The 15,769-nt window shown below is 40.3% G+C and overlaps 1 protein-coding gene across 1 annotated transcript; it reads left to right on the top strand.

Annotated features, from left to right (window-relative positions):
• The first annotated feature begins 908 nt into the window (after nucleotides 1-908).
• LOC122558082 (uncharacterized protein C11orf91 homolog) lies at nucleotides 909-8,264 on the top strand. The gene is made up of 2 exons (XM_043706402.1): nucleotides 909-1,218; nucleotides 8,164-8,264. The coding sequence occupies exons 1-2, from the start codon at nucleotides 909-911 to the stop codon at nucleotides 8,262-8,264; spliced, it is 411 nt and encodes a 136-aa protein (XP_043562337.1).
• Nucleotides 8,265-15,769: the final 7,505 nt, after the last annotated feature.

The following is a 15,769-nucleotide window of genomic DNA, read 5'->3' as shown; positions in this document are numbered from 1 at the left end:
ATATTGTGAGCTTTGTTTCTCACAGAGGTATACAGGCCAAGTGCTGGCAACTGGGACTGGATCAGATTAGGATATGTGGTCAGCATGGATGAGTTGCACTGAAAGGTCTGTTTCTGTGATGTACAGCTCTATGACGCTATGACTATGACAATACCATAGATCTGTTAAAATACATGCAAATGATGGAAGTTGTAAAAGATGCAACATATTACCTGTTCCTGGCAGAGATTTCATGTGTAGAAAGAATACTGTTGTACCCTGTTTCACTATTCTCTATGGATCCAGTTTAGGATCTATTACCATGGAAACTGCCCTTGCGATTTGGGTGGTTTTACTCCCAAAGAGTGGCCCAGCTTATTTTCTGTTTGTTCATTGTGAGCTGTCCACATCCCGGCAACTGCACTGACATAACAATGATTAACAACCAGCCTTACTTGCCTACGTAACAATGAAGGAACTGAATTCAAGCAAATTTCTACAGAATGAAAAGATGTAACTTGGCCAGCAGAAATAAAATGCTGAGCATTCTGAGGAAGGGTCACTGGATCTGAAATGTTAACTCTGATTTCTCTCCACAGATGCTGTCAGACCTGCTGAGCTTTTCCAGCAATTTGTGTTTTGCCACAAGTTTCTGACACAATCAAGGTGACAGCATTGAAGCCTCTGGAGCCAATCAGGGCTCAGCTCATGGTGGGGGGCAGGTGGGGCGGGTAGAGGTGTGATTGTTTCTTGGAATGCGGGGTCAAAGATCCGTCACCGCATTCTAAAGTCTCCAGGTGCATCTTTTTAATTTAAAGGTAACCTAAATTGGAATGCAGTGAGGCAAAAAAGATAATCGCGCTAATGGAGCATGTTGCATAAGGGGTGTTGGAGATCCACGCAAAGCAATTTTCAGTCTAGTAGAAAGAATGAGCAAAAAGGTGCCCAAGTATTTCCCATCGCTTTACGACACCAACAGCAGTGCCTCATCTCTGAACAGCTTTAATATCTGGAAGAACCTGTTCCCCACGCAGGAGATCAAGGAAACCAAAAGCCCAAAGGCTTCCCTGTGGCCACGCGGACTGGCAGACAACCCTTACGAACCCTTGAAATTCTTCTCCCCGCCAGCGGGAGGGGACTCGGCCTGGAGTGAGCTGGATGAGATATGTGAGCTGGACATCCGATTGAAGGAAATGGAACTCCTCACGTTAACTGGGGACGGCTTCGATTTGAGAAGATGTGAGTTCTGACATTAACCTTTACTTTTTTGAAACTGTTGCCTTTCCCAGTTTTTATCTTCACATCATCTTCAAATTTTCATTGTGCTTGTGAAAATCAAGAAATCTTCGAAATTAGAGTCATACAGCAGTTCAGCATGGAAATTAACCCTTTAGTCCAACTCATCCATGCCAACCAAATATCCTAAATTAACCTAGTTTCGTTTGTGCCAGCATTTTATCCAGATCCCTATAAACCTTTTCTATTCATATATTCATCCAGATACCTTTTAAATGCTCTAATTGTACCAATCTCCTCTAAATATCTTCTAAAACAGTAACTACGGCTCCCAGAGGAAATCAACTGAAAATATCTGAAAAAAAGGAGCAGCTCTTACAACATAGTTTCTTTCCGTCCTCCATTTTGGATTACCCAAAATCATTTGAATTGTATGCCTTGATATCTGATTGCAAATTACATCAGAACAAAGAGTCTGGGGACTAATTCCAAACACAATTTTGATTTGATTTGATTTGATTTATGACTGTCACATGTACCAAGGTACAGAGAAAAGTGTTGTTTGCATGCTTTACAGGCATATTGTACTATACAAGTGTATCAGGGATGCAGGATACAATAGTACAGCTGCCAAGTAGGTGCAGAGAGAGATCAATGTGAATATTGGCTTCTCATACTGTTGTTCAGTGTGATTCCACTGTAACAATTTCCCATGGTCATAAGTGATTTCCTGCAAACTTTTTGAACTTCCAATTATAATTGGATCGAAGCCCTGTTTAAAGGATTTACGACAGTATTTGAAAAGAGGTGAAATGTCTCTTACGTGTCCTGGGACAGCATTTATCCTTCAACTAGCACCGGAAAGAAAAGAAAATTTTGTAATTTAGTTAATTACTCTTTATGGGAATTTACTGTATGCAAAATGCTGCTACTTTACTCAACAAATAACAATAAGCATAATTCGAAAGTTACTCATTGCCTGTGAAACATCTAAGGTCACAAAAGCACATATCAAAATTCAAGCCCTCTCTTTAAAGTTGATATTTCTTGTACAATGTCTGTTCTCTCCAGAGGTGGTATCATCTCCTCACTGAAGCTGTTGATGTCTTGCGCCATCTTAACAATGAGTCTGCATTCTTCACATGTGAACCTCGACAATGAATCTTAGCAGGCTACTCAACGGCAATGAAGCACTTCATTTTGCAAGGACATTGGACCGGGATCCTATACAGATGGGATTCAGGCATACATTTGTCCAACAGTTCTGGAACATGAAATTTTACTTTCAATTAAATCCTTTAATCAGGCACAATTTTTCTTTCAATTCAAATTCAGTGTATTGGTGTGGGCTGTTTTACTAAGAAACAAATATATCTGTACACCTTTAAATGATGATCATTTGTTCAACAAGGCAATTTTTATTTAAATCCTTAAACCATCCCAGGAGAGTCTCCTAGCCACTTAGAAGCAAGGTTCTCATCTTGTGTTAAAACCTTGGTTCGAGGCTTATTCTTCTCAATGTCAAGAATCGCATTTTTCCGATTTCGCTACCTTTTCCCAACGAACTCATCATTGCCCATGTCATTTAGGCGCTGGGAAAATTCTGTAACATTATTTTTGTTCTCTGTTCAAACGCTGGTCTGACCCACAGTCTCCATCACAGGTAGACCAAGAAGGTAATTCCTGAATGCATCCCAGCCAGAACAGGGATCAAACTCTGTACTGTTAGCACCATTTTGACCCAAACCGGCCATCTGCACAATTGAGCCAACCAGCTCCGCAAGAAGTCTGTGTTGCTGTCGCAGTATTCAATTTTATACTTACATTGTAAGCTGAAGCTATGAGCAGCAATAGTTTTAATTCTTTTTCTTTGCATGACTTACCAGAATCCCTTACAGTCTTATTGACTGCCACTGGCATAGTATTGGAAGGATTTACATGATGACACTGAGTTTGTTTGACTCTGTTACAAACACATTTTCCTGGATGCTAGGTCCCAGAGGTAAACTTGAACAGAGCTTCTGCGTTAGAGGCAGAGCTGTACAAAACTTCTTTCTCTTTAAACCTCCATAAAATTGAGCTTATCCAAATCTCTGTTGCCTGCTTCCTAACTCATAGCAAATCTCATTTACTCTTTAGCTATGCATTTGCTGATCCACATTGAGCCTCAGTCCAGCAAAACCTCAATTTAAGAACTCTCATCCTTGGGCCTGGACTCAGTCTGTCTGATCATCTTGCCCACTTTCTGAGATCCAGCAGTGAACTCCCATCAGTTCCACTGATAGTGTTACACATGCTCATTGAAATCCTGCCTGTCTAGCACTGTCAGCCAATCAGAAGCTGGCAGCTCTCCATCGCTCACCAACTGGAGCAGACCCGATTGGCCAGCAGTTCCTGACGGGCAGCACTTGCGGTCAATGTGCCCACTAGAAGGCCCAGGCTTCTGGAGAGGAGAGGCTGGACCAACTGTCAGCGAGACTAAGAATGGGAATAGGATCGCGGGAAGGGAGGTTTGCGGGAGGGTGGCTTAAAGCAGCTGGGTCACTCAATTATGCACAGAATGGCTTCTTCCTGAGCAATGACTTTACTGGGCAGCCTTCACGGAAAGCTTTGCTGCTCCCTATGATCACTAAACTACTGTTGAATTGCAGTTGGTTTACCTGAGAAGCTCATTCCACTGTCCAAATTAATTGGGAAGTCTTGCAGCTGCTGAGAGATTGGCACAAGGTCCCTTTGAAGGTTCAATGGTCCTGGCAGCCATGTTTCTCATCACAAAATGCTGCATTAAATCTAGGCCCAGCTCCTGGCCTCATCTCTTCCTTTCTCTATAACCTCCTACAAAGCTAATACCAAAATGCTGAACAAAAGTCCCTGGCTCATATTCTCAACAGAACCAGTTTAAGTGGAAACCAGTAAAGAGTATAACAATCCATAATAAAGAAAGAAAGCTTTGTATTTATAAAGCTTCCTTCATGAATGCAAAAGTACTAAGGAAAATTTCTAATGCTCAGGAATGATATATTCACCTCGGAGGGAATGCCGTATAAAATAAAACATGGGCTCCAACAATTAAATTGTAAATAGGGATTGAGAAAACCACGATCATATTCCCTGGAAGACAGTAAGGAATACAGAGGGCAGATAGCACAGGAAAAGGAAGGACTGTGGGGAAAAGGATAATCAGCCTCAAAGGAAATAAAGGAGGGTATCAAACTGGAAGCTAATGCATACAAAGTGGCAAAGGGGATTGGAAAATCTTTAAATGTCCAATAGAAAGCCAAGAGAAATGCTATAAAGAAAGGTAAGATAGATTATGAGAGTAAACTAGTTCAGAATGTAAGAACAGATAGCAAAAGTTTCTACAATTATATAAAACAGAGTAGCTAAGTAAACATTGGTTATTTAGAGGTTGCAAAGGGCAATTTAATAATGGGAAGTGAAGAAATGGCTGAGGCGTTGAACTGGTATCTTGTGTTGGTCTTCACACTGGAAGACACAAGTAACATGTCACTAAGTAATGACAAGGAAGCTAAGGCAGGTGAGGACCTAGAAACGATCATCATCACTGAAGAGATAGTGTTGGCCAAGTTAATGGAGCTAAAGGTAGACCCTTAGATTTACTTACAGTGTGGAAACAGGCCCTTCGGCCCAACAAGTCCACACTGACCCTCTGAAAAGCAACCCACCCAGACCCATTCCCCTACATTTACCCCTTCACCCAACGCTACGGACAATTTAGCATGGCCAAATCACCTAATCTGCACATTTTTGGACGGTGGGAGGAAACCGGAACACCCAGAGGAAACCCATACAGACACGGGAAGAATGTGCAATACTCCACACAGATAGTTGCCTGAGATGGGAATTGAACCTGGGTCTCTGGCGCTGTGAGGCAGCAGCGCTAACCACTGTGCCACCGTGCCACCCTTGACCCTGATGGAATGCATCCCAGGGTATCAAAAGAGATGCGAGGGAAATACGCTCACAGTAATTTACCAAAATTCGCTGAAATTTGGGGTGGTTCCAGCAGATTGGAAAACAGCAAATGTGATGCCACTGATTAAAGAAGGAGGTAGACAAAAGGCAGGTAACTATTGGCCTGTTAGCTTAACTTCTGCAGTGGAGAAAATATTTGAATCTATAATCAAGGAATAAAAAACGAGATATCTGGATAGAAATTGTCCCATTGGGCAGACGCAGTATGGATTCATGAAAGGCAGGTCATGTTTAACTAGTTTACTGGAATTGTTTAAGGACATTACAAGTGTGGTGGACAAGGGTAACCAGTAGACGTGATGTATCTGGATTTCTGCAATGTATTCAACAAGGTGCTGCACAAAAGGCTGCTGCATAAGATAAAGTTGTACAGCATTACGGGCAATGTATTAGCATAGATATAGCATTGGTTAAGTAATAGGAAGCAAAGAATGGGGATAAATGGGTGTTTTTCTGGTTGGCGATCAGTGGCTAATGGTGTGCCTCAGGGTTCAGTATTGGGACTGAGTAGACTGAGTAAAATGGGATTATATTCATTGGAATTTAGAAGAATGAGGTTGATCTTAAAAAAACATATAAAAGGGAATAGGAAAGATAGAAGCAGGAAGGTGAGTGAAATTAGAACTAGAGGCCATAGCCTTAAAATAAGGGGGAGCAGATTTTGGACTGAGCTGAGGAGGAACCTGTGGAAGTCCCTACCCAGTGAAGCAGTTGAGGCTCCCTCATTGAATGCTTTTAAGGCAAAGATAGATTTTTGAACAGTAACGGGATTAAAGGTTATGGTGAGCAGGCAGGTGAATTGAGCTGAGACCATGAAAAGATTAGCCATTATCTTATTGATTTGTTGAACAGGCTCGAAGGGCCAGATGGCCTACCCCTGCTCCTATTTGTTATGTTTTTTTGTTCACAGAAACATTCTATTCAGCAAACGCAGCACATGCAGCCTTTTATATTCCATTCATCTTTTCATATCTAAATTGCCCATTACGACCATTTATTCCACTCATTCTCAAATCATTGGCTAACTTCCCTTCTAGAAAGCTACGTGGTGATTTGATCAACATATTCAAAATATAGATGGGGATAGTTAGAGTAAATGCAGAAAACCTTTACTTAGGCATTTGCAATGGTCTCAAAATTAGTGTCAGATCTTTCAAGAGTCATATTAAGAAACATTTCTTTTTGTAAAGGATGGTAGAAGCTTAGAATAATTGTTTGCAAAGAGCAGTTGATTCCAGTTAATAATTAAACTTAAAAACTGAGACGGAAATACCTTTGGTGTCCCATGGTAATAAGGGATATGTGCAAAGGATTAGATTTAGATTTAGATCACAAAGATGTCAGTCACAAATCAAACAAGCTCTTATTGAACCAAAGGACTAAATGGTTTCCTCCTGTTCCCATGTTTGTTTACATGCAGTAGTTTCTATAGTATACTCACTGTTGTAATAAAGTAAATATAGCAACCAATTTGCATAGAGCATGCTCCCACAAATAGCAATGTGATCATGACCAGATAATGACCAGGCTTTATGATGGTATTGGCTAGGCCAACAGGAAGAAGTCGCCTGCTCTTCGGCAAAAAGATCTTCTGAGAGACAGACAGGGTCTTGGTTTAAAATCTTGGCAGTTGAAATCTGTCCTGAGACACTGAACTTTCCAAGAACGTTGACCTCAATCATAAGATACTTTTAGCAGCTGAGCTATTATTATCACTTTGTTCAACTTGCTCCTGCCCCTTGATATCAACTTAGGTCTGTGCAACCAGAGGACCGTGTGTCAGGCAAATAGTATCAGCACCATTTTAAAATGGTTGCTGCATAGGCACACATCATTTTGACTGAAACCTAGTCTAAATCCAACATTCTGTATTTACATAGGAACAGGAGTAGGCCATTCAGTCCCTTGAACCTGCTCGAAGGAAGAAAACAAAATAGCTCATTGCTAATTTATCTCAACAACAAATCTAAATAAGTTGGACTAATCGCAGGCAACCTAACAGGACCTGGATAACAAAAACTGTATAGCAAATGAAAAAGTTCTGCATTGTAGTCACTAGTGTAATGCAGAAAAAAATGACTGATGATGAGCAGGTGAACTGTTTTTGTTGGCTGGGACACCAGCTAAGTTTGTCTTTTATTTTAATTAATGCATAGGATATGGTGGTTGTTACATTTATTTCCCATCCCTAATTGTCTAAGAGAAAGTGATGGTGAGCCACTTTCCTGAACTGCTGCAGTACGTGGGACGTAAGGATACACCTTGATGGCCAGAGACCATTTAAGAGTCAATCAAATGTCTGAGGATCTGCAGCCACATGCCAAATATGAATGGCAGATTTCTTTCCCTAAAGGACTTTGGTGAACCAGATGAAGTTTTATAACAATTAACAATGGTTTCATGGTCATCCTTTGGCTAACATTCTATTCCAGACTTTTATAGAAGTCACATTTCTCTCTCTGGTGGAATTCAAATCCATGTTCGTAGCATATTAGCCTGGGATTCTGGATTAATAGTCCAGTGACATTATCATTCTGTTGCTAAGCTATCCTTTAGATAGTTATGTGGACTTTTTTTGCATTGATTGTATTAAAGCAGTGCACTGCAAGATGACTAACTTGTAGCTCATTTATGTTAGGTAGAATCCAAAGCACAGAAATAGGCCATTTGGTTTCACTGGTCCATGCCAGAGTTTTTGCTCCAGATGAGCCATCACATCCTTAGCTAAACTATAAAGATATTCTTCAATTCCTTTCTCTTTCATGTGCTTATCTAGATTTTCCTGTATCACATCTCGACAATTCACCATAATACATGCTAACAGGTTCCACTTTTTCACCATTCAAATCTACCATTATTTTGATTTTTTTTTCTTCCATATATGACTATAAAATATGTGGTTTTATTTTGACTAAGACTATTATGTAAAACTAATGAGTCTATTCTCTACAGATAAATTTCTTAAGATGTTAAAGGATGAAAAGATGCAAGACATCAAGGCAGCTAAAGAGAAGAAGAAACAGATGATAAGAGAGAAAGCAAAGAAATGGTAGCTGTCCAATTATTCTATAACAAAGAAATTCCAGCAGTCAGTGGGAGCAACTACCAATGTAAAATCAAAGATAATTAATATCAGAACAGACACACAAAGCACTAACTCAGACTGAATTATTCATCGCATTTTTTTATTCGTACCTGCATACCTCATTTCAGTTTGAACTGTTAAATTTTCTTGAAAAATATCAAGGTTGAATATTTTTCCCAATAAGTCTGTTTTGCAATAGGGTGGGGTAATTTGCACATTATTTAAGCAGCACCTGTTTTTTAAAGAGAAGGATAACGCACCTTGGTTGTACCACAGCGATTGACTCACCCATTTTCTCTAAAAGCTCCGACAACAAAGGGATTTACTACAGTCCAAATATATTATGGTTAAATATTAGATGATCTAGCTTTTGTTATCTTGTTTGTTGCCTCCAATCAGGGTTGCTGACTCTGATTGGATGTGCTCCCAGAGGTATAATAAATAAGTGACTTACTGTCTTGAGCTATCACACCAATTTCTTTTTCTTAATCTAAGGAATAAAGGACAATAAAAGAAAAAGAAAATCTCTTTTTTTCTGTTTTTTTTCTTGGGTTTGTACTGTACCAGTAGCTAGGAGATTAATCTTTAATTCCTCTCACTTCCAGGACAATCATGCTGAGTTGGCAATCCTAAATTTAAGTCACATTGCCATGTGAAACATTTTGGAAATAGAGCCAAACCAACTTCAGCAACTCTACAACTTCCCCATTATATGTTTAACTTATTCGTCTTTCTTTTCCATTTGATAGTAATTAAATTGGAAGCCCATGAACAGGAAAAATTAATAGAAAAATAACAGTGTAATATTTAAGTATGCATATCTTTGACAAAAACAATTATCAGAGGACAGCTAATAGTTCTCCATGGACTGAAGTTACAATGAGCCAATCATCCTCTTTACTGCATATTTTCAACTTGTCTTTTATTTATTTCACCTGTACAAAGGCTTCAGATCCCACACTGCTGGATAATACATATTCAAATTTTGTAATTCAAGTCCTGCAATTCAAGAGAACTGCCTTTACAAATCAGGCCATATTACTACTTTGTAAACATCAGCGCTGACTATTTACCAATACAAAATCAGGGATGGGAGAATAAAAAATAAATCTCCACAGCCTTTAATGAGCGTTCCTGCTGGAGGACCCATCTGTCACCATCTGGAGAAACTTTAATGGTTAAAACATACCTGAGGACAGGGGAATTCACAGTTGTTTTACCCCAAAAGCTAGTTCATAAACTTTAGTGATGCAAACGTCCCTAAAGTCAAAGTACTTCAATCACTCAATCCAATAGATCTGAGACACATTGGGCAGATTTTAGTTGTGGAGTCATTTTTATGGTCATTTCCAAAAAATGTGCCAACCACACTAGTTTGCAATGTGAGTTCACTCAGTCAGTGAAAAACATCAAATTCAAGTGGCAGTATTTGTTTTAAGGATGTGACTAAGCACAATCGATGCATATCCACGCATTTTTGCAAGTTTAATGGTAAAGAGAGGATATTTCCCAAAGGTACCTCAGACTGTTATTCACCTGATTCTATTAACAATATGGATCGGCTAGCTTCAAAAGTTGCTTTATTTGTAGGGTTCTTGACGAGTGTGAAAATCTTTGATCTGAGGAACAGCCACAGATAAACCAGAATACAATAGATGTTGTCTTCATTAATACAGTCACTACCATACTTTCCTCTGGTAGCTACAAGTGAACACTACTTCGAAATTGCTTTTGAAAAGAGTACAATATTACATTTATCAAAAGTTAATTAATAGAGGCCATAATGTACTCAGAGGGGTGTGCAATGGAATGTAACAGGTAAAATAAATGACATAAGTCGATAATTGGCTGTCTATGACTAAATGCGGCTTTTGAGTACAAGAGTCTATAGAAAGGTTGGGTTTGAGTGTGAATTACAATTTTTTTTGTTAACTATAATTTGAATAGAAAGTATAAAGGAATGTAGTAACCTTGCTTAAGGCACAAAGTATTCTGGCAATAAGTTTATGGAGATAAAATATCATTTAATACTGTTCGAAAGGTATAGGAATGTTTAGCAGTAAGGTTATTTATACACTTAAGATTAGAATATACTGCAAAGGAATTAATTTGTAAGCGTTTATATAGAAGAAAGTTAATGGAGTAATGAGCATTGAAATTGTATATCATTGGGGCATTCAGTGTAAAAATTAATAATGTACAATATCAATGGTTTTACAATTTGGAAATCTGTGGTTAATTTATGAACACCTAAGGATAAAATAGTGTAAACAATATAAAATATATACATTAATAAATAAGTCAATTTTAAAACTAAGGTGTGAAATTGTCTCATGCTGACATTAGAAAATCTTTCTCATGTTTATACACTTTAAATATCAGACAGATATGAGATTTTCTGTGTATTTTCCATACCCTTACTCCCCACTGTTATGCTTTATGTAATTTGTCTCCCATTAAAATTTCCTATTTCCACATTTTCACTGCTGATATAAACATGTCATGCCTTATTTGCACTTTCCCACCAGTAATGGTGCCATAACATCTTACTTTAATTGTTTTACAGAGAAGCATCTTGGGTTGTGTTCAATTCTATTCTCCTGTATTCCAAAATGATAGGAAGATTTTTTTTTTTAAATGATGCAAATTCTAAATAGTATGAGCGAAACCTGCCTTAGTCCTGAGTAACTCAGGCCATGGTAAAAATGTTGGGGAAATCAAAGTGATTTGTCCAGTGAGGACCTTTTCAATGTCATGCCAAAAGGTTTCATTTTCCAATGAAGTGCTAGATGGTGAGACGAATTTCTCACTAGTGAATGATGGGAAGCCTATTTACATGCATTAATGCCTGTTTTAACCCTCACAATTACATAATCTTGCCTCATTAACATACACTCTCAAATTCTCCCATTACCAAACAGAAACTAGATGCTGAGAATTCCTGACAGGGAAATCAGAAGAGTTACCTTGTACCTCCAGCTCATTGCTTGCTCCTCTAGACCACCATCTTGGACACCCAGTACCAAACTCTCTTGCACCCAGTTCACAAATTGGACCAGACTGCTACTCAGGGCTCTTTGCTCACTGTCTTAATAGTTACTCATTCTGTGCCTGCTTCAATGCTGACAGAATTCCTGCCTTGCATTGCCATTTTGCTCTTTGCTCCCTCAGCCAGAGCTTCCATCTTACCTTGCTCTTTAGCACAGAGACAAAGTCAAGTAGATTGCTAGCAGTGATCAGTCAAGGAGGTGGATATGTCAGTATGTGTCACTGCGTTACATCAATGTCACACTTGCACCATGTGCCGGCAATCTATGTGGCTAAGCTGCTGCATATACTGCAAAGAAATGGTCATGTCTCAAAGTCTAAGGAGAATAGCCCACAGTCAATTCAAGGGCAGAGTGGCAGCACAGTAACTCAAGGGCAGCCTGTGATTTTGGTCCATTCCCAATCAATGGCTTAGGATGGTCAGAGTGAGAGGTCCCGTCCCATTTCAGCCCAGACTGGGCCACAGTCAGCTCTGTGGATCCAGTGTGGCCAGCCTGGGGAATCATGGGTGTGCAGTTATTAGTCAGGGGTCAGGTCACTCATCGATTGGGACTGTCTGGCTCATTCATTCAGGAGTGTGCACTACAGTTCAGTCCCAAGGGTCCATCCACTAAAAGTCAATGGAGGTTATCAGGGGCCACAGCTGTGGAAGGGAAATTGGGGCACTCCATTGTAGTACTTGTATTCAGTGTACTGGGATGCAGAAAGGATTACAATTGTGAAGGGAGTCAACTCAATGTAAAATGGGGGGGTGGGAATATTACAGCATTAAACAGAAAGGGTTAATGTAGGAGAGGAAGTCATTGATGGCAGCAGTACTTGGCTTCCATTGGGGTATGTTTGACATGATCACTCGATATGTCCAAGACTGGGACTGTAAAGTGGGGAAATGAAAACCTAGATATGCTAGTTGGGTGGGGATTTAGGGAAGTTCAAAGCCTATGGGATAAACAGGGAGGGCTACCAAGAAAAGCATGGGTACTTTTGAGGGGTCACCAGTAGGAAGAGGCTGACCTGAGACTCACTGGTTCTGCTGTTTCCTCCCACTGGGCTGTAAATAAGAAATATCTAATAGAGATGAAATTGGTGTCTACCACACAGTGAGTGGGTCGGCTTGGTATTTCATTTTGTGTGGGAGGGAGCTTCAATTTTGAGAGGTACGAAGTCATTCAAAGAGCAATAGCATTATACAGACACCCACACACTAAAACAGAAAGACACTTGCAATCACTATGTGCTATGTTAACCTAAGTATAGCCTAGACCGCATCGAAAATCATCAGGACTCAATACTAATAGCAGCCATCATGCACGAGCCATGTAGTGCAGCTTGGAAAGTCTGATCCTAGCACTCACCTTCCACTTTCCCATAGCCTGCACATGGTGCAGGAGCCTAATTGCAGTAGATTATTTTCCAAAATAATCTTAGGAGTCTTGAAGTAAAGCCAACATTGGGAGAGTATACCCCAGAAAAGATTCCAAGGTAGCACTTTGACTCAACAAGAATTTGTCAAGATATTATACTTTGGAAGTCATGAAAACAGTGCATTCTCCTAATTCTGAAATGGTCTGTTTTAGACAAATACTTGGTTGTTCACATGTTCCAAAAGTGACAAGGTTCTCACCACTCTCTATCTCCTCAGGTGCCATCCTACCTTCTCTCTGAAGGCTGTGTTGCTTTGTTCCCATCCTTGACTAAACCCCATTGCTTGATCTTTTTTGGTGTGGTACTGGGCCATCCTTACATTTTCAAATAGACCCCCAAGGTGAATGCTGAATCAGACACATTGCACTTTCACAGAGACTCTGCTGCACCAGCATTGAAGCATGTTTATGCAGTTTAACTAATTTTTCTTTCAACCTGACTACTTTTTTGACTTGAGTAAATGAAAATGCATCTTGAATGGTTTATCGGATTTTGGCTATGAAGTTAACTAATTTCATTCCCAAATTGTCGCTTAACACTTTCAAACTTCATGCCTTGGAGCATGAAACATTGAATGGTGCTAAGAATGGTTCAACTCTGTATCTTCAGTGTTGTAGTTGTGGGAAGACAGACGTTTGCTCACACAGCTGAAAAAGAGATGTGAACATATATTTGTAAATGTGATAATCTACTTACAATGAAGGTCTGAGAAGGTCGTCTTCTTCCTTTCCCTCCCACAATGCCTCAGTGATGTTTCAGATTCATGCTACACCAGAAGAATTATTAAAAGCCTGAAATTCTAATTTGTTAAATTCCAATATTCATAAATGAAATAACCTTCACATTAAGATAAAATTATTTCCTACTTAAAATTATTTCCAACTTAACTTACACAATGACTCACTGACTGAATCACCACCTCACAGTGTCTCCTTCTGCCATCACCCCACCATTAGACACCTAATGGAACACCACTCATGCTTTCTGCACCCCCCTCTTGCTGCCTCTCCTCTTTCCAAGCCTCCCTTTCGCTGACCCTGCCACTTAGTGACTTATTTGCTTACCAAAACACCCACTCACCCCCATCCACCTGATCTCCATCTCCCTGATACTCCCTCTTACCAAGATTCTCACTCTCCACATTCTCATCTCTCAGACCCTCCCCCTCGCCAGCTCTCTAATTTACAACTTACCTCTGCGAGCTGTTACAATGCCCACTGATGTCACATCCCAGAGTGAAACCTGGCTTGATAAGTCATAAATTTTATTTGTTAAGTTTGTTTACAATGTTGATCAGTGACTGAACAAATTCTCAAGAAGCTGCCAATGTACTTTTAACAAAGTCTGAATGGGACGTTCTTCAGAGGGTCAGTTCATTCATGATAGGCTGAACAGCCTCTACCTGCACTGAAGGGATTCTATTACATTTTTAAATATATGACAATACTAAGAATATTGGTCAAATGGGTTGCTGAATCTTCTGCTGGTCAGCACATTGCTTTTCATTGTCTTTCTCCATATTCTTCCATTGGTTTGCAAGAGATACAAAGGTTCCCTTATAAAATGTCTGACTTATCTATTAAGAGTCATAGCTTAGACAAATGTAGAAGGAAGGATAAACCTGTTTTCTTCAGGTTTAAAATGGGTTTTAACTGCAGAGAACAGAGAGAGATAGCTTCTGTGCTGGTGGTGATCATAATACCTTTCCCCATCTTGGTTTCAGCCTCAAGCTGTTCAGTTGCCTGAGAACCAAATACACAATTGTCAGGATAAAACCCGTTGTCATTAATAAATGATCATTAGTCCAATGCCCAATCAACTTCTTGTTACCAGCCAGCTGTATCTGTACACAGAACCCTTTGGCTGTAAATCATCTGCTGCATGGAAATTACTGCTTGTTCAAATCAAACAAGCTTACCCTACGTCTTAGCTTACTTGCTTTTCAAAACACACAATCCTTTCAAAATGTAAGTTTCAAAACATATAGGCAGGTGATTGCAAGGATAAAGCTTCTTTTGACAAAGGGATACTCCTGCCAATTTGGAAGGAAAAGTGCAGTACCTGAGCAGAAAGAAGCAGCAATATCAGTTAACATGATGAGGCAGGAAGAGAGGCTGGCTGGTCAGTGGTTTAGAGAGAAAATAGTAGAAAATGAGGACTGCAGATGCTGGAGATTAGGGTCAAGATGAGTGGCACTGGAAAAGATCAGGTAGCATCTGAGGAGCAGGAAAGTCGACGTTTCAGGCATAAGCCCTTCATCAGGAATGTGGTAGAACCAGGTGGTGCAGGATTCCCAGACAATGAGCTTGATGGCTGTGGATGTGTAATCCCCTGAGGTGATGAGGTTGTGAGTGGTCTGGGAGATGATAGTTTGGTGATGGAAGGTCAGATTGTGGTTGAGGGGGAAGTAGGAGGAGGTGTCTGTAAGTTGGCACCTGGCTGCAGTGGTGTACAGGTTGGTGTGCTAACCTACCACAGTGGCCCCCTTGTCCGCTGGTGAGTTTGGGGTTGGAGCAGAGGGATTGGAGGCCTGCGTGTTGTGAGGCTGAGAGGTTGGAGTGGGTGAGCAGGGTGGACAGGTTAAGATGGTTGATGTCATGGTGGCAGTTGGAGATGAAGAGATCGAAGGTGGGTAACAGAATAGCATGGGGTGTCCAAGTGGATGGGGTACATTGGAGGTGGCAAAGGGGTCATCGGAGGGTGGGGGAGATTCCTGATGGAAAATATAACCACAGAGGCGGAGAGAGCATAAGAAAAATTTGATGTTGCAACATGTGGAATTTGTTGATCTGGGAGTGTAGTGGGATGAAGGTGAGGCCTTTACAGAGGACTGATCGTTCATCTTCAGTGAGCGGGGAGGTCTGGGGGGTTGGTGAAAACACAAAGGAAGGCTGAGGACTACGCCCTGGTGTAGAGCTGGAGTTGGGAATGGGGTTGAAGACTGTCTCTGGAGTGGGTGTGATCAGGGTAACATGGGTGACGTAACCAAAGGAAGTGATG

The sequence above is a fragment of the Chiloscyllium plagiosum genome, unplaced genomic scaffold (genome assembly GCF_037043375.1).
Source record: "Chiloscyllium plagiosum isolate Xiang-an unplaced genomic scaffold, Cpla_swu_hap1 HiC_scaffold_18, whole genome shotgun sequence".
Classification (NCBI taxonomy): Eukaryota; Metazoa; Chordata; class Chondrichthyes; order Orectolobiformes; family Hemiscylliidae; genus Chiloscyllium; species Chiloscyllium plagiosum.
Note: the sequence above shows the minus strand (reverse complement) of the source record. Positions and strands in the feature narration are given on the sequence as shown.